Source organism: Mustela nigripes, chromosome 4 (genome assembly GCF_022355385.1).
Source record: "Mustela nigripes isolate SB6536 chromosome 4, MUSNIG.SB6536, whole genome shotgun sequence".
NCBI classification, from domain to species: domain Eukaryota; kingdom Metazoa; phylum Chordata; class Mammalia; order Carnivora; family Mustelidae; genus Mustela; species Mustela nigripes.
Window position 1 is genome coordinate 4769317 of NC_081560.1, and position 26695 is coordinate 4796011.

Below are 26695 nucleotides of genomic sequence, written 5' to 3' on the forward strand. Positions count from 1 at the left end.
TGCGCATTTTCTTTTTTCCAGTGAGTCTTGAGGTAATTGGTCTTCTATTAATCACAATTGAGGCTTCATTTGCCGTTATAAGTTTTTTCACTCGAGTCACTCAAATGAATGGTACTCGCTATTTACGTGTAATTTTCTGTTTTAAAAGTCTTTTTATTGAGCATTCCTTTTCTTTTTTTTTTTTTTTAAAGATTTTATTTATTTATTTGACAGAGATCACAAGTAGGCAGAGAGGCAGGCAGGGGATGGGGGGGAAGCAGGATCCCTGCTGAGCAGAGAGCCCAATTCGGGGCTCATTCCCAGGACCCTGAGATCATGACCTGAGCCGAAGGCAGACGCTTAACCCACTGAGCCCCCCGGTGCCCACCCCTAAGCATTCTTTTTTAATGTTGAGTATTTTTGAAGCATTTTTGTGTGTAAAAATATTTGGATTAGATCCATTATTTTATGTTTTTTTCCTTTATCCTCAACTGTAGTCTTTCAGGGAGTGGGAATAAAAAGTGGGATTTCATTTTGGTATCAGGTCATAGATTAAGTGCAGTCACCACAGTAAATAGTAATGAGGAAATTAATAAGTCTATCAGTGTAACTTAGAAATTACCTTCATAGTATTTGAAATAAGAGCTTTTTAATCTGGTGATCTTACCTGATAGAGCCATGTAGGACTCATGTAAATTGGATCTCTGACTTTGTTTTCAGGCATGGTAGGGTTAAAGGCATAACACATTAGCCCCCAACTTAAAATTTACCAGTTAGTGACTTAGATATTGCTGATATCTAATTTGCTAAGCTTGGACTGTTTAATTATTGATCATGAGGAAATAACAAAGATTCTATCCAAAAAATGTATATGTTAGCAGGTAAAATAAGTCTTTTCTGTGTTCGTTACTCAGTTGAGTCTGCAGAATGAGTTTCAGTTATGTCAGTGATACTTCATTTGAGTTGTTTACATCTGAATGCCTGCTATTACAAAATCGCTGTATATTCTGGATTAGTCTTTACTTTTTTGTTTGTTTGTTTTGGCCTAAGTACTTTTATTTATTATTTTTTTATTTTTTTAAAGATTTTGTTTATTGGACAGAGATCACAAGTAGGCAGAGAGGCAGGCGGAGAGAGAGGGGGAAGCAGGCTCCCCGCTGAGCAGAGAACCTGATGCGGGGCTCGATCCCAGGACCCCGGGATCATGACCTGAGTCGAAGGCAGAGGCTTCAACCCACTGAGCCACCCAGGCGCCCCTAGTCTTTATTTTTTAACTTGGATACCTCATGTAACTTCAGTGAGCCTCATTTTTCTAGCTGTTGAAAGAGTGTAACTTTACCTACAGAATTGTTAATCTTTTTGTAATTGTTCAAATTGTAAAACATATATGCTTAATAGAATTCTATTAGAAATTCTGTTTTAAATATTTTTAACAGAAACCACCTTAAACTCTGGGGATCCTATTAAGGTGATGTTTTTGTAGCTTTTCTGGCCTGATCTGTGACCAGTTCTAATTCATAAATCTTGGTGTATTTTGGTCTTTATTAATTTTAAATGGTTTTCTTGATGAATACCTTCTGATTTAAGTTAGGATTTTAACCATAAGTGTGCTTTGGAAATTCATTGTCTACCTTCTCCCCCCTTTTCCTTCCCAAGTCTATTATTTTTAAGCCCGAAAATTTTTAGATTTTAAATTTATAAGTACATTAACATAATATATTCCAAATTTTGTAGAATCCTCCCAAGATAAAATGAATCCTGAAATGGGAAATCAGATTTCTCATGAAACTGATAGTGAAGAAATGGAAATGTCTTCTAAAGTGATACATGTTTGTGAAGATCAAAATGAAAACAAAATGGAAGTGACAGAAAATGTCGACGTCCACGCACAGCAGATCGTTGTGCGGCACGAGGACCCGCGGTTAGAGGACCCCGGAATGTTGACGTCTGCAGAAGAATCACGGCCTCCAAAACTGACCATTGAGTCTGCCGCCGTTCCACCAGATGCCGTAGGGTCCTCATGTGGGGAAGTTCCTGCTTTATGTCCTAAGGAGCAGCCGCCTGTAGAAAGGGTAGAAGAAGAAACAGAACAGAAACCAAGTTCTGGCTCTTCCACTGCCTTTACGGACTTTGAAATGGCTCCTGCCGTCGAGGGCTGCGTGAAAGATGGTTTATGCCAAGAAGACAAACCTGTGAAATTACCACCCGAGACAGAGCTGTCATTTGTGTCTGCCACAGACGTAAGCAAGGCACATGTGTCTTCCTCTCCGCTTTCTTCAGACTTGCCTTCCCATGACATACTGCACACTTACCCTTCAACCCTCAATGCTTCTGTTGGAAACATTCTGCCGACAACGTATATCTCCGTCACTCCAAAAATCGGCATGGGTAAACCAGCTATTACCAAAAGAAAATTTTCTCCTGGTAGACCTCGGTCCAAACAGGTAGGGTGATTTTAATGATAAGGACAGAAAAATCTATTGGAGCAATTACATAAAATAAGGCGTATGTGGAACTTTGGTTTGGAGGGTTATTTTTCCTGTTTCCAGGTAGAACTTAGATGTAATGTTGACCCAAGTGGCCATTTTTTTTTTTTTTTAAAGCTATGATGAAGACTAATTTATTAAACCTAAAGTGATCTTATTCAGAATTCAACTTGGTTGGGACATACAAATGCAACCTATGTGATTACAGTTTCTAATAGAAAACACTTAAATTTTGACATTCTATACCACAGTAACAGTAGAGCCTTAAAGAAGCAGTAAGTTTGAGGTATATTGTAACTAACATTTTTTTTTCCCTCTACAGTATTTGTTTATTGATATTATTCTTTGCCTAACTTTTTAACTGCTTAAGCATCAAAATTTACTAAGAGAGTTTTTCATGGTGCGTTTTTCTCATTTGGATTTTTCTGTTAATTGCTAACTTTGTGACCTCTCCCCCACCCCCAAGCTAGGATTTCCTTCAGTGTTTTCATGGAAGAGTCTTAGAATTGCATTCTTGGTCCTTGGGCAGTGAGGGGAGTTCTTCCCCTGACCTGGGTAGTGTGGTTAAGTTTCAGTTCTTTTTAGTGGAATTTAAGTGAAACTAACTAGAAAACAAAGTGAGACACTGTAGCTAAGATTCATTTATTCTACAACATTTCTACTTTCTGTAATTGTTATAAAATGGCAAGATAATCAAACAGTGCAGTGTTTAGTCACAATGGTACTTTGAAGTTTCAAGTCTCATGATTTAAATTGCTTCCAGTGATTAAAGTTTGACATTCTAGTAGTATCGTCTTGATCTTGATCATCCAATTTTGGAATCGGAAGCAAAGTAGAAAAATAGAATTTTATTGTAATGTGAAAATTAGTCTCCTCTAAATTCCAGATATAGCTTATTCCCTAAGGTGGCCAGCTAACACACCCGAGGCACAGTGGCCGGGTGGGAGAGAACGGTTCCTTGGTGGCAAAGACAATGCAGTGACCCAAGACACTCCTTCCTGTAGGCCTTTCTCTGAGTATTTTCCATGATACTTATTTTATGTTCTCCCAGGAGAGGGTTTTCTTCTCAAACCAGTTCATCTCCTTATTCTTGTTTTCTTTTTTTGAAATAATTGTTAAGTAACAGTTACGTGGTTTGGGCTCTGAAGAAACGTTAGCCATGAAATTTCAGTCTCAAATTTAATTTTGGTTCAGATATTTACATTCTTCGAGATAATGCATCATAAATATTCTTGTCCAATTTTACTCTATAGAGACTTCTGTTGCAACTGAGAAACCATTAGGATTATTTTGGTGTTGACTTAATGTCCTAAGATCTATGTGCTTGTGAGTCTGAGTGTGTGTTAATGTGTGTGTGTTTGAGAGCGTCTTCCAGGTTTATCTCATTTCATGTGACTTGTGTCCTAACATTTGTCATCACTTCTGCTGTATTCTCTTTCAGTTCCCAATTCTTGTATTATCCTACTTTCTGTTGAGTTGCCATTGTCTCATTACTGCTTCTTAATTTGCTGCTAATCTCATAAACAGTCCCTAGGCACGTTCAGCCCGTCATCTTGGTCTTCATTGTGTGGCCGACAGCCTTCACTTGGCGACGCGTAGCTCGCTAGTACATTGCTGTTTTTGTGGAGAGTATAGATCGGATAGAACAAGACAGCTCTTTAGTTTTTATCGTTGCTGAGGTACTGAGGTCATAACTTCCAGGGAATATTGCAGTGTTTATCTTTATGTTGGCAGTCCTGAAGTCTGTCACTCGGTTGTATGAATTTCTTTGATGTCAAGAATTCCTGTGTTGTATCTTTGGTTCGTGTTTATTTTGCGTATTCTTGTAGTGCGGACTGGATATAAAATGAGATGGATGTTTATGGCAACGATTGTGATATAAGCAAGATTCTTTGCTGTGTTCTGATTATTAACATCAGTAGAGTTTCCATATTTTGTTGAAGGTTCTCTGGTCTTTAACGGTATAATGAAGCCTGTCCGAACAAACGAACTGCACATTTCATTGGTTAAATTGTTTCATAGCCATCAAGTCTTTATGTTTATTTCAACCATTTTCTAATATTATGTGAGCTTTTCTAAAGAATTCACTTAGAAATTAAATGAATACTTTAATTAGAAACAGAAAATTTGAAAGCTTTAGAATTTAAGGTGTCAGCTAATGATTGGATTATTGAAATGTTTTTTGGAGAAAGGAGTTAGCCAGTAGAAGGGTAGGCCAGTGCTGTCTAACAGGGATAGAATGCAAGCCTCATAGATCTATACTTGATCTTAGCCAAAAGGCCAAGAAGCAATCGATCTAATTTAAAAATTTCTAATAGTCCCACTTAAAAGTAAAAATAAGCAGGTGAAATAAATTTTAGTGTTTTAACTTAATATATAAAAATATGTTAGCATTTAATCTTTTGTATGTTATATAATAAATATATATAACAAAAATATAATTACATAAAAATATGTAACTATAATACATAGTATATGTAAAAATAATTATGCATATGATAAAAGTTATTAATGTGATATTTTACATTTACTTTTCATGCTAAGTGTTCAAGATCTGGTTTCCCACTACATAATTAGAAGTCTTTTGTAGCCTCATGACTAATGGCTATCTTACTGGATAATGCAAGAGCAGACATTTTTAAAAACAGGAAAATTTTAGTTCCAAAAGGAACTACATTTGAAAAGAAATGCCAGCGGAATTAAAGAGTGATAAATTAAGAATGGTGCTCTGTTTTCACTACTTTTAAGTACTGAAGTAGAAATAGTCTACGCCCTCCAGTTGCTCATAGGACATATTTTAATACGGATGATAAAAATGATTTGTTGTAGCAACAACTCATTTTGTATTTTCAGTGTATATTAGATTGTCAGTATAGAAGCCCTACATATGCACACATATATGTTCATGTGCTCTTACATACATACATATGAGTACATATATATGAGTATGTGTAGTGATTCTGGAGTGTGGATGGGTATATCATCATTCTGAGTCTGACATGTCAGGACTCAGACCATGGAATCTATACAGGATTATTTTCCCTTTAGAAGAGATTAATCATTGAAGGTTAGTGTTTTATATTACACTTTTTATGTGGAAGAGTTTAGGTGTTATTTATATATGTTATATGTTCTTCATGAGCTGTTTGAAGTACATCTTGAATATGTGGTTCACAGCCTTACTAGAGAAACAGTAACGTAAGTTTTCCTGATGGTTGTGGATAGAAAAAATTCCTTTTTCTTTTTTGTTTTCTTTCTCATTTCGACAGAGGATTTCATAAAGATAGGGAGAAGAGTGCAGACATGGGGGAGAAGGGAGCTGGAGCAGTGACCGGCAGCCGGCCCGCTGGACATGGCTTCACATAAACTGTGCCAGTGAACCAGTTGGCTTTTCTTTCTTTCATCCTTTATTGAAGTTATTTTTTAATATAGATTTTAGCATTTCATTTTTTCAGTATTTTTATGGGTATATCCACTTAGTACCTTGGGTTTGGAAAAGTCATTATTGGCCAACTGCATGTTATAATTGCCTGGGGAGCCTTAAAACGTATCAGTGCAATGACCCCACCCTGCGCTAGTTAAACCAGCCCTACAGTCGTCTTTGCCCTTAGCCCTGGAAGTCGAGTCCTGAGTTAGAGAGATGGGCTACTCATTGCTACTTTTATGCATATGACTGACTTCAAGAACTACTCTTAAAAAGCAGTGGAAAAGAGGATGGAACCATTTTTTATTTCAACATGTCAAATAACAGTGTGTTTTTCATTTTCTACTTATTTCTCTCATTCCAAAGTTGTATTTATCCATTTTAATTTGGAAAATCTGAGATAATAGTAATCTCAGCCCATCTTCTGCTATTTATCCTATTTGTATCACTTTCTTTTATGGAAAAATATTGGATATAATCACATCACAAGTGCTTCAGACACCTGTGTACTACGTGCTTTCATGATGGTATTCAAAGAAGTTTGTTAAACCTAGGGAATATGTTTTAATGAAATATTTAATATTTCAGTGAAATTTCATAAAAGTGAACATAAGTACTCAGCTATATTTTGAAAACTTTCAAATTCTAGGAATTTTTTCATTTCATTTTTTATTATAGCTCTCTGTTTTTTGTTGCTGAAATCTTATATATGGAAAACTTAGAGATTTCCATTAAGTTCTGAGACTGAAATTTATTGAGGTGTTCTCAGAAAGTGAAATTTCTTCAGTGTATGAAGTTTCCAAGGATAGTACTCTATTAGATCATCTTTTCCATTACATTGTGAGGTGGATATTTTATTTTTTATTAATTTAACTAATTTTATTACGAGCCATAAAATTTTATAACATTCTTGTCTACTGCAATAGCATTTTGAATGAAATGTTTTGAGTTAACAAATCAGTTTCATAATCTATTCCTGTGAGAGAAAAACAAACCTACCGGTCAGTGAGCTGTAGAGGATTGTAGTTTTATGAACAGTCGCAAGTAAGCACTTTCTCTTTTAAAATAGTGGACACCATTTCTGACTTGTAAACAAATCCTTTAGTAAGAGGCACTGTTGATTTTTAAAAAATTTTTTTAAGGCTAAAAAAAGGCGTATCTATAAATCATACCGTCCAAATAAGGAGAAGTTTAGTTCTTTATTAAGTTATTTCATATCCAGCTTTAAAATGTTTGGACTTTTGAGGCATTGCTCGCTATAACACATCACAACGGCACTCACTAAAGGGAAAGAAATTACCCCATGTAGTTTGAATTGTCCCTTCCTGGATACCTATTCGGTAAGGTAAAACCTATATTTTGATACTTTGTCTTAGAATCGATTGAGGGTTTCATTAGTAAACAGATACATATTTTGTTTTCTCTGTGGAGAATAAAGGGTGCACTGTAGTTGCCCAGATTATTTTCCACTTACATTCTTCTAGTCTAAATACTATGCTGCCTTTTAAAAAAGTGACTTTTAAGAAGTATTTTGTATTGTTTACATCATTTCTTACTGTAACCGATACCAGGAAGGATCGGCTAATACAGGTTTAGCATGCGCGTGTCCGTAGTGCAGTTACTTGGATTCAGATCCTTATTTCCCATTGTTGTCTGTGTGACACCAGGCTCGTTACCTTGCTGACTGTCTTGTTTCTTCATCTGTAAAACTACATCATATGGTTGATGTTGGCATTTAATAGTAACACATACACAGCACCTGACCCATGGCAAGTGGTAGTTGTGCCCTGCTTGCTTTCTTGAGTTGCAGAGTAACGCAGATATTCTGTGAAAACCACGGCTCGAGGAGACAATAATCTGTATTAAACGTAGCTCTGGAGAACCAATCAGATCGACTGATACTTATTTGTACTGAAATGTGCCAACAAAAATATAGGCCTTGGGTGGGTCGGACACCGGTCTCAGTAAATACGGTGTGTAGTCGGTTTCTCGAGTTCAAAGCCAAGTAATGGCTGCACAGATGTTGGAACTGAACAGCCTGTTAATTCTACTCCGTGTGATATGGGCTGCTGGAGAGGAAACCCCGGGTACTATGGAGAAGCAGAGGCACGAGAGGAAACTCAGCTCAGGCTTGTGTGCGGTGCAGCTGAAGTCCAGGAAACACTGCTCTAAATCACTGAGAAGCTGTAGTTTTAAACCTAAAAAATATCTAGCCCTGTCAGTGGCGAGCTGCAAACACGTACAGATCAGAAGCGTCCCTTTCCTCTTGGTTTCCTTGTGCCTATTGTGGTATTTCTGAAGCCATCACCAACACCATTGCTAGCACCAGCCAGATTCACATTCCTGAATTATTGAAGGCTAAAGCTGGTAACAGCTGTTTTTGTACTTTTATAGCATCTTATCAAAGCACTATCAAGGACTAAATTTCTTGTTCCAGTTGATGTTGAACTCAGTTTTGTATATAAGACTTACTTACGTGAAAAGAATTCTGTAAGTCATAGAAATGAGTCGTTTGCTGTTGTGGCTATAATGTACATGAGTGACTGTATGTACCGAAAAGGAATCACAGATGCTTAGGTTTACTGTTTCTCTTGCTGGTCGTCCCCTCTGCTCCCCATCGTTCTCGCTTTCTCTAAATCAGACTCACCCTTCAGTCGTCGCCTTGGTGTTGGGTGAGGCTGGCTGGACCTGAGTGAGGGGGACTTGGAGGTGTGAAGTCTGCCCAGGAGGCCCCAAACCTCTGCCTTGAAACTTCTTCAGCAGATCCAGATACTCTTGGGCTCTAATAATGACATTGATCATATTTAACCACCAGCAACAGGATTGGGCTTCTCATCACAGAAAGTCGGCTTTAATATCCTTTGCTCCACGTGCCATTACTGTTTCCGTTGTATGATTCACCAGGTTGATAAATTCACTCAAGAAGTTGGCCTCAGGTAGAAAGAAGCTTAGTATCAACTTTGTTGGTTTTTTTTTTTTTTTTAAGATTTTATTTATTTGACCCACAGAGATCACAAGTAGGCAGAGAGGCAGGCCCCCTGCCGAGCAGAGCCCAGGACCCTAGAATCATGACCTGAGCTGAAAGCAGAGGCTTTAACCCCCTGAACCACCCAGGCGCCCCAGCTTAGTATCAGCCTTAAACAGGTTTTGGGGTCAGTCATTATTATTAGGATCTAATTGAATCTCAACCATACAGGGTTTTGTGGTTTTTTTTTTTTTTTTTTTAAGTTTCTGTAGAATTTGATAGCAAGTTGCTTCTCTTTAGCTGTCTTCATAGCTTAGTTTCCTGATGGCTACATTTTGAAACCTTTCGCTTATGATTCATTTTGTAACAGTGCATTGGATAGATTAGTAATTTTTTTTAAAGTGAGGAAATTCAGGAATGTAGGCTATATCTAATGGGGGAATTAGTATGTTTCATACTATAATGCTTGTTGATGCACTTATGCATCTAAAAAAAATGCCCAGTGGGAAAAAACAGGCATTCAATAAGCATTGAATAGAATGCTTAACAGTGAACAAAAAGAATAGTCTTTTCTCATCAAGCTTCTAGTCCAGTGGGAAGAAATAAATACAAATGTAGTAAGTATAAATATAAGTGTAACAACAGCATAAACCTGTTTCAGGAGACAGGGAAGTTGACCTCTGAATTGTCTGTGTAAATTCTTTTTCATCAAAGCTGAGATCTGTAGGATAATTTATAACTGCAGTTGGCAATTATAGCTGTATTTTAGTTTTAAGGTCTAAAGAATATATTAGGTAATTTCTTCATTGTCAAAACATCTAAGTATGATCATAATTTTTCTCCAGTTCCTATAAAATTGCACACAATCTATCTTCCAGTGTCTTATGATAATATACTTATTAAAATTCATAATGTAATTACCCAAGCTTTTATTATATAAGTTCTTCATAGCAGTTGAATGGTTTTCTAATTATTCCTGAAATGGCATCCAAACATTCTTGATCTATGGAGCCCTGCATTTTGTTCATCCATGTTCTATGAAGTGTAAATGTTTTTAAAATGAGACACAGTTTTGGCATCAAAGCTAACTTTTAAATTATGGTGAATATCATGTTATCTGAGAGTACGGCTTTTTATAATATGTTTTAAGAGCCGTCTGCTGACATAACATTAAATGGTCCATCAAAAGGAATTTTATACAGTAGCCAAATATTATCAGAGAAAAGCCAATGGAAACATTGAGAGAACTAAATTGAGATAACTCTTTCCCCCACTCTCTACCAGTAAATAACCAGAAACAGTAAAACATATGACCCCAAATTTCAGTCAGTGAAAAGATGCAAAACACCTTGTAAGGTAGAGGACAGCGCAGCTGGAGCACCGAAGGAGAGGCCTCTTCGCAGAGAAACGTCCGAGCCCATAGTGCAGAATCAGAAGAAGAACCATCCACTGGTTCTTGGAGGGTCGCCATTGCTCTGAGTCAGTCCGCCCCCGAGTGGCGAAGAGCTTGGCGTGTTTGAAGGAGCCCAGGGTAGCTGGGGTGGAACAGTCAAGAGGGGGCCACAAGAGGAGGTGGGAAAGAGGCACCAGGAAAGGTTTGCAGTGAAGTAAGGGCACTGGACAGGGTTGAAGCAAGGGAGTGTCTTGCTTGATTGGATTTCCAGTTTTTGCAAAGTCCTTCTGGCTGCTGTGTGGAGAAGGAAGGGCTTGAGGGAGATGCTGGGTGGGGAGAGCCCGGTCGAGCAGCTGGCTGCGAGATTGAATATGCTGGTTTACGGACGGTTTGGATTGAAGGAGTGGCAGGGGAGAATGATGAGGGGAAAGAACAGATCAGAGAACTCTGCATTTTCTGACCTGAGTCTGGGGCCCATTTCTAAAGATGGGCAAGATGGTGAGATGGGACTGAGGAAGGGAGGGATCTTAGTGGTGAACCTCGTGGTGAACCTGCGAGGTCTGGTGTGACGGAATGGGCGTGCTAAGGAGGAGGCTGAAAACCCTGCCAACTTCTCCAAGAACACGTGGGAACTAGAAATGTGAATTCGGGAGACAGCGTCATCCGAGACGGTGTGTACAGCCCGAATGATAGATCATACCACTTGGGAAGAGACTCCAGAGAGAGGAAGATTGTCCCGGCCGCAGCCCTGGGAAGCACTGAGGCTTTGGAGGTCAGGTGGTGGAAGTGGACAGAAAGGTCAGCTAGGAAGGGCAGAGAAACTTGCACAGGTGTGCTGCCTTGAACCCGTCAGAACTGAATGGAGGACAGTTCAAGAGTACAGTGAGAAAAGAGAACGGACTCCGGCAGCACAAGGGTTACCCAAAGACCCTGGATGCAGCAGGGAGAAGACAGAGGTGTAGAGGCAAGTTGATCTGACACTGTGAGGTGAGGTCGTTCACCTGTCAGTAAACTCAGGACCGCCACTCATTGAGCTTGACTGTAGGTTAATTAAAAGTGAAACCAGTCTTTTCCTTGTGTGTATTTTTTTTTCTCAAAATACTGTTAACTGCATTAACTATCTACTCCCCAAAGGGTAGTCAAACTCTTATTTTGGTTGGTTATTTAAATTCCTGGTAGTAGTTTTATGTGATTAATAGGCTGCTACTTGTTTGAGAATATTCTAGAAACCTGGTAAGTACTGTGTTTCTTAAGTTTGGGTCATTTAATTGGTAAAAGTTATAGCATGTGTTATGGAATTGCCTAATTCAAAATAGGTTTTTTATTGCTGGACATTTGTTTTGTGTTTTTCTTTAAAATGTTATCTTTGTGGAGTAGACTTTTTTATTTAGGCTCCTTAACATCATCATCAGATTAGCATAGGGTTTTGCTGAATGTGGTTATTAAGAAGTAAAATGTCTTATTTTCATTTGAACTATTTTAATAAGGTACTGTTTCTTGTATAAGTAACCAAGTATCTTAGGCATTTTAATTTGCAAATTTAGGACAATTTGCTTTAACATTTTTCACTGTACAAATTAGCCCCTTGAATGTAATGTAAGGTTAATAGTCCTTAAATAAAAATAAAAACCATACTACCACTTGTGGTCCCTGGAAGGAGGAGTGGTTAGACCTTGGGATTATAACGGATAACTGCATTTTAAGATTGCAAACTGACTTTCCATAGTTCGAAGCGAACGTGTCTGTCGATGCTCGTTCCGATTGCATTTGCTTGCCCACTGCAGCAGGTGAACATAACGTTCGCTAAGGTTATTTCTCTTTTCCAGGGAGTGAAGTTGTTAGAAGAAACTAATCCCCAAGTAGTTTCTTATATATAAGTGTTCATTCTTAGAATTTAATTGACTTTTATGTTTTGGTTCTACAATTACAGTTCATGAGTCAATGTTGATGTCCTATAACCCTGATTCCTCATGTTTCATTGCACTGATATTTCCATCTGAATAAAATATTTAATGTAAATTGTAACTGCAAACATTTAAGCATATAGTCACTGTAAGCCATAAGCTTCCTTTCCCTATCTTGAAGCAATTTGTCCTAAATTTCCATACGTCTGCATTTGTTTTTGCTGTTCTAAAATTCCTCAGTTGCTGGCTTTGACCTTTTACGTTGCTGAGTTTTATACATCTATTTTCTCACCCGCCATATCCTAGGGGGCTTGGAGTACCCATAATACAGTGAGCCCACCTTCCTGGTCCCCAGACATTTCAGAAGGTCGGGAAATTTTTAAACCCCGGCAACTTCCTGGCAGTGCCATTTGGAGCATCAAAGTGGTAAATAAAATTGCATTTACCTTCATGTATCATTTCTTTCTGGTTGGTTTTGTCCAGGTAGAAGTTAAGAATTAAGCCTTTATTTTCTACATAAATGTGCAGATTCCAGAGCCACTTTTTTAATCTAAAAATTTTAGTATGAAGAGTCAACATGCTTGCACTTAAAAATCTGGATTAGGAGGAAATTATATTGCAATTTTCCATGACTGATTTTAAGTGTGAATTTTTAGTAACTTCTTTTTATGGTTGCTTCCTTTTATGTTGTAATTAACAGTGTTTCTGTGGGGGGAAATCCTTGTTGCACAGGCTATAAAGTAATTTAGGACTTGCTCATTCATGATAATCATAAAATTTTGTTGCTTAGAAAAGAACAAAAGAAAACTGCATTAATCTTTATATGCTAATGGAGAAGAAATACCAGAATTGCAGCAGATTTCACTGTCTGCGTTAATAACCTCACAATTATAGGGTCTCTCTCTCATGTCATTGATGGAGGACTCTGCTAGTTCTTGAAGTAAGTTATGTAGTCTGATGCATTTTAGAGGGTAACAATAATGTGAAAAGTATTAGTCATCAAGTTGAAATATTTTACTACCTAGAGAAGATAATTTTCTTCATCTTCTGTATTCAATATTCTGGAATAAGGCTATTTATTTTAGACTAATCAGGGATTTCAGAGGAGTTGTAGTTCTCCGTTCTCTGTCACTATTAGAACTCTTTCAGCTCACTCTGATACGCAAGGTGTTCGAAGTAGAGATTGTTTTAAGACTATAAAAGATGTTTTGACAATTTTCTAGCAAGTACCACCAATTTTTACTTATTCTCACCTGTGTCCTTAGTTGCTGGGAGGAAAATAGATTATTATAGTCCTGATTTAATAATTGACTTAACCTAAAAAAAAAAATCTTTCATACTTATCAGCGGCAAAACTATCCAATTCAGTCCTCCCTAACCCTTGTTCAGAAAAGCACAAGAGATCTAAAAGAGCAGTTTAAAAGAGCAAGGAGAGGCAATTTGTAATTCTTAACACTCAGGAGAAAAAAAGATTACCCCCTTTTTGTTTCTGTGTATCTGTTTTTATGCTCATATTATCACCATAAATTATCAACCTGGGAACTGTTGTGCTAAGTAGGTAATGAGTTCAGCATTTCAAACTACAATAAAAATGATACCAGTTGAAAATGTGACATATTATTTAAGTTATTATGGAAAAATCAGGAATTTCCTGATTATTTTAATTTTAGATACACAGAATATTAAAAGTAAGTGTGGATGTCAGACTTTTTCAGGAACTAATACTTAAGTCTGGATATAAACAAGAAAACAATAGCAAATAACCCTAATATTTATTTGTTAAAATATGAGAGAATTTAATCTATTTCCTATACAATATTTTTGTGTGGTGGGTAAAAGTTTAGATCAGTTATTTGCATTTCAAGTAAAATTCTTACCCAGATGAGTTAAAGCAGGCTGTTTACCTTTTTATTAGCTTTCCTATAAACTTTAAATACATTATTCTCTAAATACTCTGGAAGAGTGAGGTACACCTGTTCAATTCATACAGAGAGCTATTGAATAGTAGGGAATTTGACAAGTTTAAGATGAAAAACATTGTTACACACTAGCAAAAATTAGCTTTCGTGCACTGTAGTAGCCGTGTGGAATACAGCTGAAGAACGTGGACCCTGGAGCTGGAGTGGCTAGCTCTAGATTTTGGACGAGCCACCTTTTTTTTTTTTTTTTTAAAGATTTTATTTATTCTTTTGACAGAGAGATCACAAGTAGGCAGAGAGGCAGGCAGTGGGGGTTGGGGGGAAGCAGGCTACCTGCAGAGCAGAGAGCCCGATGCCAGAGAGCCCGATGCTGGGCTCGTTCCCAGGACCCTGAGATCAGGACCTGAGTTGAAGGCAGCGGTTTAACCCACTGAGCCACCCAGGTGCCCCGACAAGTTACTTTTTTTATCCCTCAGTGCATTTATCTCTAAAATAGGGTTAATAAAATAGTACTGACCTGATGAGGTAGTTACGAGTGAAAGTGCTTAGACTAGCGTACAGCCCTTAGTCAGTGTATGTCAGCTGTTGCTGTAATTGCTGAGGGAACGGTTCGTGGGCGAGTCCTGGTACCTGCTCTGTATCGAATACAAATTGGATGGGGTTAGTGGATGTTGAGCCACACAGGATGTAGGATTATGAAGGTGAAAAATAAGGCCAAGGTTTGCTGGTACAGGGCATTCACAAAAACAGACCCAACATTTGATTCTAAGATCATAGGCATCTTAATGTTTATACTTTTTACGCTGCATAATACATGTTGAAAGATAAAAATAAGCTTGGTCTCTTAATATTTATCATCTAATCAGAATAAGAGAGAAGCAAGTATTTGTGTAACCTTTAATAAAATGTTTTATCTCACATTGGATTTAAAGTTCTTTCGGACTTTTGCAGAATGCTGATTTTTCCTTATCTGTTATGTAGGGCCGCGGGTCAGGATTTCCCGGGAAGCGGAGACCCCGTGGTGCAGGATTGTCAGGACGAGGTGGCAGAGGCAGGTCAAAACTGAAAAGTGGAATCGGGGCAGTTGTGTTACCTGGGGTAAGGCTGATTTCTCATATCCTTTATCTCTGCTATAATCCTTAATTTGTTGACTGGTGATGATCTCATTTGTAAAATTACTACATGGTAAGAGTCATAGAAATACGCCAGAATTTTTATTTTACTCTCTACTTCTCCTTTTTTTTTGAACTTTTGAAATTTTCTTAATATTTTATACTTCCCATCTTCTTTCTCTTTTCTTACTTCCTCTCTCACTCTGATCTTTGTATAGCGCCATTCCCGAAAATAAATATGTAACATATTTCCTCCTTTATTTTTTTATAAAAGCAAACTCCTGTTATATTACTGAGCTTATTTGAAAAATTAAGTTGATGGTTTAAGTTCTTTGTTATAATATGGCTCACAGAAGAAACTAGAAATATTGCAGATTACTACATACTTTAAAAATGTCTAAGATTTTATGACTTTAATATATTTTAATTCAAGTTTGATAAGTATTTGCTCATTGGCAAGTATATGAGGCCTTATTTAAGTGTGTACTGAAAAAATCTATAATAATTGGCAAACAGTGGCAAATATTTCATGTGGTAACTTCACTGTTTTACCAAAATCTTGTTTTTTCAAATTCTAACCATCATTTTAAGTTCAGGAGACAACTAGACAAGTAGACAGTTTGTGCCACAGTTTGTATATGTGTTTACCTATTAAAGGATATTGTAGTTGTTTCCATTTTTTGGCTATTAAAAAAGCTGCCAAAAAAGCCCCCTGCTATGAACTTCTATGTTTAGGTCTGTATGTGGACATATGCTTTGTTTCCCCATGAATGAATGTCTATAAGTGGCGTGGCTGGATATATGATGGGTTTGTACTTAGTTTTTTAAGGAGAGGCTGCTTTCCAAGCAGGGTGTGACATTTTATGTTTGCAAGAGTGCAGGAGATGCCTTTTTCCTCCATATTCTCACCTGTGCTCACAGTGGTTAACCTTCCTTTCAGCCACGGCAGCAGGTACATTAGGAATATCCCATTTGCATTTCTCTCATGACTAATGATGTTGGTCACATTTTTAGGTGCTCATTGGTAACATTTTTTGATAAAGTCACTCTTCAGATATTTAGTACATTTCAAAAATTTGAATAGTATTTTTAACTTGCTCAGTTTTGTGTTTTATGTATTCTTGTCATGGTAAAGAACTTGATGGGTACAGCAAAGCTTTAATTTTGATGAAGTCGCATTTATTAATTTTTTTCTTTTATGATTGTGCTTTTGGTGTCTGAGAAATAATTGCATAACCCAAATTTACATCTTCTAGATGTTTCATGGTTTTAGGTGTTATGTTTATCTATAGGATCCAGTTTAAGCTAATTTTCATGTATGATATGAATATCATATCTATATGAATATAGATCAAAGATCATATTTTGAATACCCAGTTGTTTGAACACCATTCTCTGAATCGCCTTTGTTACCATTCCTAACCATTAGTTATCTGTATGTTTGTGGATCTGAGTATACTGTGAATACTGTGTATACTGTGTTACACTGTTGATCCATTTCTCCATCTTTAGGCTAATACTACACTACATTCAATATTTTTACTTTACTATTGAAATCAGACAATTAGTTTTCCTGTTTTGTTTTTTTTTTTACACTTTTTCAAATTTGTTTTGGCTGTCCTAAATCCTTCAAGTTTCTATATGAATTTTACCATTGGCTTGTCAATTTCTGCAAATAAGCCTGCCAGGATCTTGATTGGGTTTGCATTCAAACTATAGATCAGTGTGGGGGATGTTGATATTTTAACTGTGAAGAGTCTTTCAATCCATGAACATTGTGTATCTCTCTGTTTTCTTTTTAAATTGTCTCAGTGATGTTCTTTAGTTTACAACATAAATGTCTTTTGCTTTATTTCTCAGATTTATCTCCCAAGTTTTCCATATTTTTTATGCTATTGTAAATGGCAGTGTTGTCTCAATTTCAGATTGTAGTTGTCTGTTGCTACTATCCAGGAATACTCATTTTTGTGTATTATATTCTACAGCCTTATTAAACTCTTGTATTACTTCTACTTGTTTATTTGTAGAACCCATTGAGTTTTCTACACTTACAACACTTATGGTCATGTTGTTTGCAAATAAAGTTTTATGTCTGTTTCATCTGGAGGTTTTCATTTCTATTCTTTATTGCACTTGCTATAATCTTCAGTACAGTGTTGGATAGAAGTGATAAGGTAACCTTGTCTTCTTTCCTGTCTTGAGGAGAGAAAACATTTATCTTTCATCATTGAGTATGGTGTTAGCTCTAGTTTTGTCTTATTTATTTATTTATTATTTTATTTTATTTTTTTAAAGATTTTATTTATTTATTTGACAGAGATCACAAGTAGGCAGAGGGGCAGACAGAGAGAGAGGAGGAAGCAGGCTCCTTGCTGAGCAGAGAGCCCGGTGCGGGGCTCAATCCCAGGACCCTGGGATCATGACCTGAGTTGAAGGCAGAGGCTTTAACCCACTGAGCCACCCAGGCACCCCTTTATTTATTTTTTTTAAAGATTTATTTATTTGAGTGAGCAAGAGGGAGAGTGTGTGTGCACAGGTGTGGGCAGAGGGGTGGAGGGAAATAGAGAAAGAGAATCTCAAGCAGACTCCCTGCTAAAGGCAGAGCCTAGCATGGGTGATCTCATGATCATGAGATCATGACCTGAGCCAAAATCAAGAGTCAGAGGCTTAACTGATTAAGTCACCCAGGTATCCCTAATCAGTTTGAGGAAGCTCCTTTCTATTCATAAGTTGCTGAGATGTTTTTTAATCAGGTGTAGCTGTTGGATTTTGTCAAATGCTTTTTCTGCATTTATGGCTTTTTTATTGATATGGTGACGTATATCGATTGACTTTTTTTGTATGCTAAAGCGGCCCGTGTTGTGATAAACTATACTTGGTCATGATGTTTTTTCTTTTTTGTATATTGTTGGGTTCAAATGGCTAAACATAAGAAGTTTATAGATATGTCTATAGTATAGACATAGAGGGTATTGGTTGGTCTCTAGTCTTATTTTCTTACAATTTCTTTGTTTTTGGTATTGGCAAAATGCTGGCTTCCTTGAGTAAATTAGGAAATAGAAATTTCTCTTCAGTTTTCTGGAAGAGTTGTGTGGTATTGGAAACATTCTGCCTTACAGTATTTCTATAGAATCATTAGTGAAGCCATTTTGGCCTGGAGTTTTCTTTGTGAAAAGATTTTTTTTTAAGTTTTTATTTTAATCACCCAGTGCTTACCATTGACAAGTGCATTCCTTAATCTTCATCACCCATTTCACCCATTCCCCCCCCCCCGAACTATCAGTTTGTTTTCTGTAGTTAAGATCTGTTTCTTACTTTATCTCTCTTTTTCCCCCTTTGCTCATTTGTTTTATTTCTTATATTCCACGTATGTGTGAAACCATATGGGATTTATTTATGACTTACTTCACTTAGCATTATACTCTATAGCTCCATCCATGTCTTTGCAATGGCAAGATTTCATTCCTTTTTTATGCCTGAATACTATTCTATTGTGTGTGTGTGTGTGTGTGTGTGTATATATATATATATATATATATATATATATATCACATCTTTTTTATCTGTTCATCAGTCACTGGATACTTGGGCTGCTTCCATATCTTGGCTGTTGCAAATAGTGCTGCAGTAAACCTCGGGGTGCATGTATCCTTTTGAATTTGTATTCTTGTATTCTTTGGGTAAATACCCAGTAGTGTAATTGCTGGATTCTAGGGTAGTTCTGTTAGCTTTTTGTGGAATCTCCATACTGTTTTTCGTAGTGGCTGTACCAGTTCACTTTCCTACCAACAGTGCAAGGCAGTCCTTTTTCTCCATCCTCACCAGTACCTGTTGGTTGGTGTGTTTTTGACAGGTGTGAGGTGATCTCTCAGTGTAGTTTTGATTTGCATTTCCCTGATGGGAAGTGATGATGAGCATCTTTTTATGTACCTGTTGGCTCTCTGGATGTATTTGGAGAAATGTCTGTTCATATCCTCTGCCCATTTTTAAATTCGATTATTTGGTTTTTTGGTGTTGAGTTCTATCAGTTCTTTATTTATTTAGGATACTAATCCTTTATTGGCTATGTTATTTGTAAATACCTGCTCCCGTTCTGTAGGTTGCTTTTTAGTTTTGTTGATTGTTTCCTTTGCTGTGCAGAAGCTTTTTATTTTGATGTAGTCCCAATTGTTTGTTTTTTGCTTTTGTTTCCTTTGTCTCAGGGGACCTATCTAGAAAAATGTAGCTATGGCCGATGTCAGAGAATTACTTCCTATGTTCTTTTCTAGCATCTTTACGGTTTTAGGTATCACATTTAGATCCATTTTGAATTTATCTTTGTGTGGTATATGAAAGTGGTCCAGTTACATTCTTTTGCATGTTGCTATCTAGTTTTCCCAAAAATATATGTTGAAGACACTTTTTCCCTCTTCTTTGGAAGACTTTTTAACTGTATATTCAATTTCATTGGTATAGGGCTAGATTATTCATTCTCATATGAACTTGTCTTTCAAGGAGTTTATCCATTTCATGTAAGTTGACAAATCTGTTGGCCTATTATCCTTTTAATATCTGTAGAATATGTAGTGATGTCACCTTTCTCATTTCCAGTGTTGGTGATTTGTGTCTGCTTTCTCTTTCCTGATTGGTTTTGCTGCAGGTTTATCAATTGTACTGATCTTGAGCCGGCCTTTGCTTTTATTAATTTTTCTCTGTATTTTTTTCCTGTATTCCATTTTATTGATACCTAATGTGATCTTTATTGTTTTCTTCCTCTTACTTTGAGTTTAGTTTGCTCTTCTCTTTTTGTTTACTTATTATGTCCCTGCCTGGAAATCTACCACTTGTGAGGTTTAGGTTAGAGCTTTCTTTTCTTTTAGGCTTTTACCTGTGGTCTAGCCAAATAAAACTTCTGTCACCTTTAGGATAAATCAGATATATATATATATCATCTATATGTAGAGGCAATACTAGAACACTCTCTCAAAGATTGCCTTCTTTACCTTTGAGATAAATAGGTTTTATATATCTTGTAGTTTAAAGTTCATGAAAAAAAGTGTACAATGAAAACAGTGGGTCACTAAGCTATATGAGATTGTTTTCCTTCTTACATGTACAGTTGCTGTACAAAAACCATGATTTTTTTTATCACTTGTATTTTAAATATGCTCTTTGAATCTAGGGCATATTGCAGCTTTCTGTACAGACTTTGTTTCTGGTTTGTACTGGGAATACTATAGTCCATCCTTGTTTTTTATTTCAAATAAAAGTTTTCTCTCATTGAATTTGTCTTTGAAGATAATAAAATTTTATCATTTCTTTGAGCCTGTTCTCTAGGTATCATCCAGTTATAAAACCTGTTTTGTTTTCTGTGTTGCAGAAATGAATACTTCTTACTTCAGCATCCTTTTGTTAGCGGTATTTTAGCTGTTGCCACATTTTCATATTTTATAATGCTTTCAGTGTATCTTTAGTCCTTTAGGTGAATGACTGGTAACTTCACTTTTAGTAGACACTTAATTTTTACTAATGGAATGACATTTTATGAATCATCTTGTTTGATTTGCTAAAACTTTAAAATGCTAATTTTGAGATATACTTTTTTTTTTTTTTAAGAGCGAGGGAGAGAGACACAGAAGGAGGGGCAGAGGGAGAGAGAGAATCTTAAGCAGGTTTCACGCCCCATGTGGAGACCAGTGCTGGGCTCAGTCTCAGAACCCTGAGATCATGACCTGAGCTGAAATCAAGAGTCAGATTCTTAACCTCCTGAGCTACCTGTACACCCCAAGATGAACATTTTAAAATATATTTCCTCAAAAAAAAAATTACAGTATACTGTTAGATCAGAGTTACTTGTACCGCTGCTTCCTCTTGAGTCTTGATTTTCTTTCTTTTACCAGTTTGATGCCTCTCAATATTAGGTTGATCCATATGAATTTGCCAACCTTCAACCATTTTTGACCTGGAAAAACAGCAATTTCTTCTGAGTCAACCTATTACATGTGCCAGTAAACTACATATAATTGCTTTGTATGTTTTTGTACCATAGTGTTCTACCTCACAGGATTATGCAGCTTATTTTTCTACTCAGTTAAGTGGCTTGTTGATTTTTTTTTTTTTTTAATAGAAATCAAAACAGATTCTTACCACTGTTTCTTAAATGCTGTTTAATTTTCCAGTTTGGATTTTCTGTGGCTTTAGTAATTCCCTAGTGATGACTATTTTGGTTGCTTACTGTTTTCCCTTGTAGTCTTTAGACTTATGACTATCAATTGCTTTTATGGTTGAGTCTATGATAAAAGAGTGGTACTGTCCATTAAAACTGTTCTTAAACTTCTTTGCAATGAAAAATATTACTCGTGTAATTTATTCTTTCTTAGTTATTCTTTCAGTCATTCCTCAAGAACAACAATACTATTACTTTCTACTTTGGACTTAACCTATTCTGTTTCGGTGTGTCGCTCCAGCTAGACTGTAAGGGAGGAGGACTGCATTTTTAAATATCGGCGTTGGTCCCCCCGTTCTCTGTTTTAGTCACTAATGTAGAGCTTTTTCATTATAAGCATTCTGGAAATCATCATTAACAAGCCAGTGGGTACTTAGTTGATTTGGTGAAATTTAACCACGTCCAGAAATGAATATCTGTGGTTGGTAATGTTTTGGCAAAGACTGAAATTTTGATAAGTTATTCAAAATAATATTTTAAAGCAGTGCTGTCCAGCAGAAATATACGTATATAACATACACGATCTAAAACTTCGTAGTAGCTACATTAAAAAAGAAAAGAGGAACAGATGTCGTTTAACTTCAATGTATACCTTTTGACCCAACATATCCAAAAGTTTACTGTTTCAACATGTAATATATAAAATGTGTGAAATTGTTTATGAGCTATGTTTATGTTCTTTTTTGTTTGATACTGAAGTCTTTGAAGACTGGTAGGTATTTTTACTTACAGCACCTCTCAGATTTGACTAGCCAGATTGCAGGTTTTAGAGTCAATAAAACAGAGTGATACAATTTATATGTAGGTATATGTACGTATTGATATAGAGGCATATACTCACAGAAATATAGTACAGTTTCTTCCGTTTGTTCATTAAAATTTCTGGCTATGATTGTTTATATATTCTCCCTGCTCCTGATCCATGGGACTTGTAATGCCAAAGAGCAAATTAAGTATCCAAAATGTCAGGACTTATGCCTTTATGGTATTATCTTGGCAATAGTGATCTAATTTGGGATTATTACTCTGGGCCTTGGCAGAAGTTGTATTTTGAATATGAGTCCTCCGCGATTCTCAAGTGTACTGCACATGGAAGGTGTGACTGTGCCCTCTGTGTTTTGCTGCTTGCAGGTGTCTGCTGCAGATGTCCCCTCCAATAAGGACGAAGAAGAGAACTCCATGCACAACACAGTGGTGCTGTTTTCCAGTAGCGACAAGTTCACCTTGCACCAGGTCTGAGCTCAGTTACGGCCTCCCGCTCTCGCGCCCCTCTTTCCCCCTCCGCTGTAGCCCGTGTGCGCTGACGTCACTTCCTGTTTAGCTTTAGAGCCATATTAGCGAAGAAGGTAATTTAAAAAAATAAAACTAGTGCATTGTTAGCTGAGTCTCCAGCCTAAATTATTATGTTCATGTCTTTTTGATTTCAGGATATGTGTGTAGTTTGTGGCAGTTTTGGCCAAGGAGCAGAGGGAAGATTACTTGCCTGTTCTCAGTGTGGCCAGTGTTACCATCCATACTGTGTCAGTATTAAGGTAAATACTCTTGAATTTCAGTCAGTTAAAAATGTGTTGAAATTTGATACGAGTGGTGTCATGCTGTTTACATTTCTTACAGTTAGTTTTTGTTGAGATCATTAGACATACGTGACAGTATTTAATATTTAAATATTGCCTTTCGAGTGTTACATGAAAAAGTTAACTCCTCTACAAATCTGTGGTCTTAAATTGTAGTGGTTATCCTGCTGTCTCGAAAAACCAAAAATAAAAATGCATGTCTTTAAAAGATACTTTATACACTTATTTGCTAAGGCATGAAGTTTAGTTGATCCATTTGTCTACTGATAATAAAAAGTTGACACCAACCACAGAACTTAGTAGAAATCCCTTCACTCACCTGGTCTCTTCTCCATGTTCCTTCTTCTCAACCCTCCCTTGTATATGAAAGGACATTTTCTGTTAGGCTTCTTGGATCAGTGGGTTGGTATTTTTAAATCAGTTTTGGAGCAATTTTGGCCATTTCTTCATGTTTCTTTTCTGTTCCCCACAGCCTGCTTCTGAAATCTTAGTTGTATGTGTACAGAATTATCTCATACTGTCCCAGATCAGTCTCACTTTGTCGATTTTTCTGCAGTTGCTTTTCTGTCTGTACTTTGGTTTGTATAGTTTCAATGACATTCCCCAAACTCACTTTAAAAAAAAAAAAAGAAAAAAAATTTATTTATTTGGGAGAGAGCGTGAGACCATGAGCAGTAAGGGCAGAGGGAGAGAGAGCTCAAGCTGACTGTGGCTGACTGTGGAGCCTGACGCGGGGCTCCATATTAAGACCCTGGGATCATGATCTGAGCCGAAACCAATAGTCAGATGCTCAACCAGCTTGTACCACCCAGGCGCCCCTTCCCAAACTCACTTTTGTCACGCGGTGTCTAATCTATTTTTAAATCCATCTGGATATTTCACTGAGATGATTGTATTTTTTTAATCACAGTTTTATTTTACAAAAGTTTGTTATCTTGCAGTTTAGAATTTTTTTCTTGAGTTTTTTTCCTTTCAAGTCCTTGTTGTGTGTTTGTTATTGTTAGTTCTACCATGCCTAACATTTCTCATTGTTTGTATTAGCTTATTATTACTAGTATTAGCTTATTGCCCCTTACGAGGATCTATACATTTTTTTAATTTAGTAATCTTTGATTGAATGTGGCAGTTGTAAATTTTGGCATTATGTCGCGGAGAGTTTGGATTTTGTTCCTTTAGAAAGTATGGAGTGGCGGGCAGTTCTGAAGACATTTGAGCCATTTGAAGCTTCTCGAGGCTTTCAGGGGCAGGTCTAGAGAACCTTCACTTTGAGGTGCTGTTTTCAGAATTTTTGGTCTTGGAACCATTAACAGTCTAAAGTTACTAAGGATCCCATAGAGTTTCTGTTTATGAGAATAATCATTATTGACCACCCTTATAGAAATTAACTGGGAATATTTTGAAACATAAATATATAAGCATGTTTGTTAGGATATCATTTAATGATGGTTTATATTTTATATATCATGTAGCCTCTGCAAAACATCACTGTAAGTGGATTAAAGTGAAAAAGGCAAATAACATCTTAGCATCATTTTAAAAATAGTTTTGTCCTCACCCACTAGGGTTTCCTAGACCACACCGTAGTGATGGCTTTTCTAGCTCGAGTGTAATCTGAGACATGAAGTGTGGCCTTCACGACATCTCTACTGAATTCTCCCCGTATCCTTCCCCCCACGAGCTCCCCATGAGCCCCTCACTAGTGTCTTTTTACTTTGACTGTTTGAGATTCAAATGTCTTCAGCGTTGTGTGAGCTGTGACAGTTGTTCAGCTTAGAAATGCCCAGTAGCTGGTCTTTGTCCTGGTCTTTGTCGTGTCCTTCTTTGGCCTCCCGTATGTGCAGCTTGATGTTCAGCCAACGCCGTGAGGGAAATTCTGCGTGGATGTCTAGAGCTCTTTCTCTCCGCTGCTCCTTCCTTTCCAGGACTCTGTCCTGCCAGTTGCAACTGCCTCTGCCTCCCAGAACTCCGTCATGTGCCCAAACTCAGTGAGGCCATTGTGCTCTGCTGGAGTTCTCCGTCCCTGGGCAGCTGTCCAGAAACAGTCTACAGCAGAATATTGTAGGGCTCACCTCACTTGTTCTCTCTTCAGAAACCACAGTCCTGTACTGCCTTTTGTTCGGTATCTGAAGCAAGTGATTAATGCATTTTGCCCCATTTGCTGGTATTTTCTGGTGGGACAGAGGTCTCATGCCAGGTACTCCGTCGTAGTTGAAGCAGATACTCTCACAGACTATTAAACACATCCATCAGAACTTACGAATGAAACCCTGGGTAATTCCTTTCAGTTCAGTGGGAGGAAAAAGAACGTTGTTGGTCGAGCTCTGCAAACTCTGCTGGGAGCTGGGGGGGGGGGGCTTTCCATGAGGGGAGGCTGTCCAGATGGCGCGGAGCTGCAGGGAGCTCAGGCTTGGGAGGGAGGTGGTCGGACAGACTGACGGGAGCGGTTCGAATGGTTGTGGGCATAGTAACCACACTGACGTGCCTGGGAGAGTGAGTATCGCTGAGTAACCCGAGAATGTGGCTGTAAAAGGCCACAGGGTAGGTGTCTGTAAAGTAGGAAAACTTAGTAGGAATGAAGACACATGATAGCTAGGCTCTGTCTCCCACTCTGTCTCCCTCAGGCCAAATCTTTATAAACGAAATTTTATTGAAACACAGCCATATTCTTTTGTTGACATATGTCTTCTGTGGGCTCCACGCTGTTGTGGCACAGTTGTGTCATTCACAGACCACGTGCCCCACGAAGTTCAGAGTATTTACTCTCTGGCCCTTTCTAAAAGAAGTTTGCCAGTGACTGCTGTAAGCCACCCTGCTCCTCCTGTCCTAATCTCTGTCCTCCGTTTGGGTAAATAATACATAATTTGATAATCTGTGAGTAATTTAAAAGCCTCAGTAGGCTAATCAGACTAATAAATCTACATACTTAGAATCAAACAGCTTTCAGAGCTTTGCAGTGATTGGCTGTCGGCTGTCCTGCTCGGCCTCCGCGCTTCCTGCCTGTTGCCCAGGCGGTCCTTCTGACCCTTGCAGGGCCTTCTAGGAGTTGCCTTGAAGTTCTGAGTAACATGCTCTTGCTTCTGCTGTTTCTTTGTTTGATTTTGTTGACTTTTTGCTATGAATAAATAAATGCCAATTGAGGTCTTAAAATAGACCTCTCCTCTCAATGTAGTTCTACACATCGAGTCAGCGGACAGTGTTGGTTATGACTCAGTAGGTGTTCACGGGAGACCTAAGTGGTTTGCTGTGGCTTTGTCTTGGAATTTCTTTTTTTTTTTTTTTTTTAATTTTTTTTTTTTTAAAGATTTTATTTATTTATCTGACAGAGAGAAACCACAAGTACACTGAGAGGCAGGCAGAGAGAGAGAGAAGGAAGCAGGCTCCCTGCTCAGCAGGGAGCCCGATGCGGGACTGGATCCCAGGACCCTGAGATCATGACCTGAGCCGAAGGCAGCGGCTTAACCCACTGAGCCACCCAGGCGCCCTGTCTTGGAATTTCTAATAGCAAAAATAATACAGTGATTCATGAATCTTCACTAGTTGTTGTTGTTTGCTTATACATACTGCAGAAACATGATTCTGTCAAATTATTTTGGCAAAAGTAACATTTCCTGGAAGAAGTCCCGCCCACTCCTGACACTCCCACTTCTTTCTCCACGTCTGTGCTGCTGCTCATTCGTCAGCTCCCCTGGGCTGCGGCCCTTTGTTGGGGTCATTGTTTCCCACGTGGCGCGCCT

General features: G+C 37.6%; 1 protein-coding gene across 16 annotated transcripts in view; it reads left to right on the forward strand.

Annotated features, from left to right (window-relative positions):
• KMT2C (lysine methyltransferase 2C) overlaps positions 1–26695 on the forward strand; it is a 193685-nt gene that overhangs the window by 91702 nt on the left and 75288 nt on the right. For 15 of the 16 annotated variants that reach the window (XM_059396046.1, XM_059396051.1, XM_059396050.1 and 12 more), the window contains exons 13-17: positions 1714–2423; positions 12458–12577; positions 15052–15168; positions 22519–22620; positions 22815–22919. In XM_059396046.1, the coding sequence (XP_059252029.1) occupies positions 1714–2423; positions 12458–12577; positions 15052–15168; positions 22519–22620; positions 22815–22919 (1154 nt within the window). The remainder of the gene's footprint in view (positions 1–1713; positions 2424–12457; positions 12578–15051; positions 15169–22518; positions 22621–22814; positions 22920–26695) is intronic. The other variant, XM_059396055.1, reaches the window with a different exon arrangement.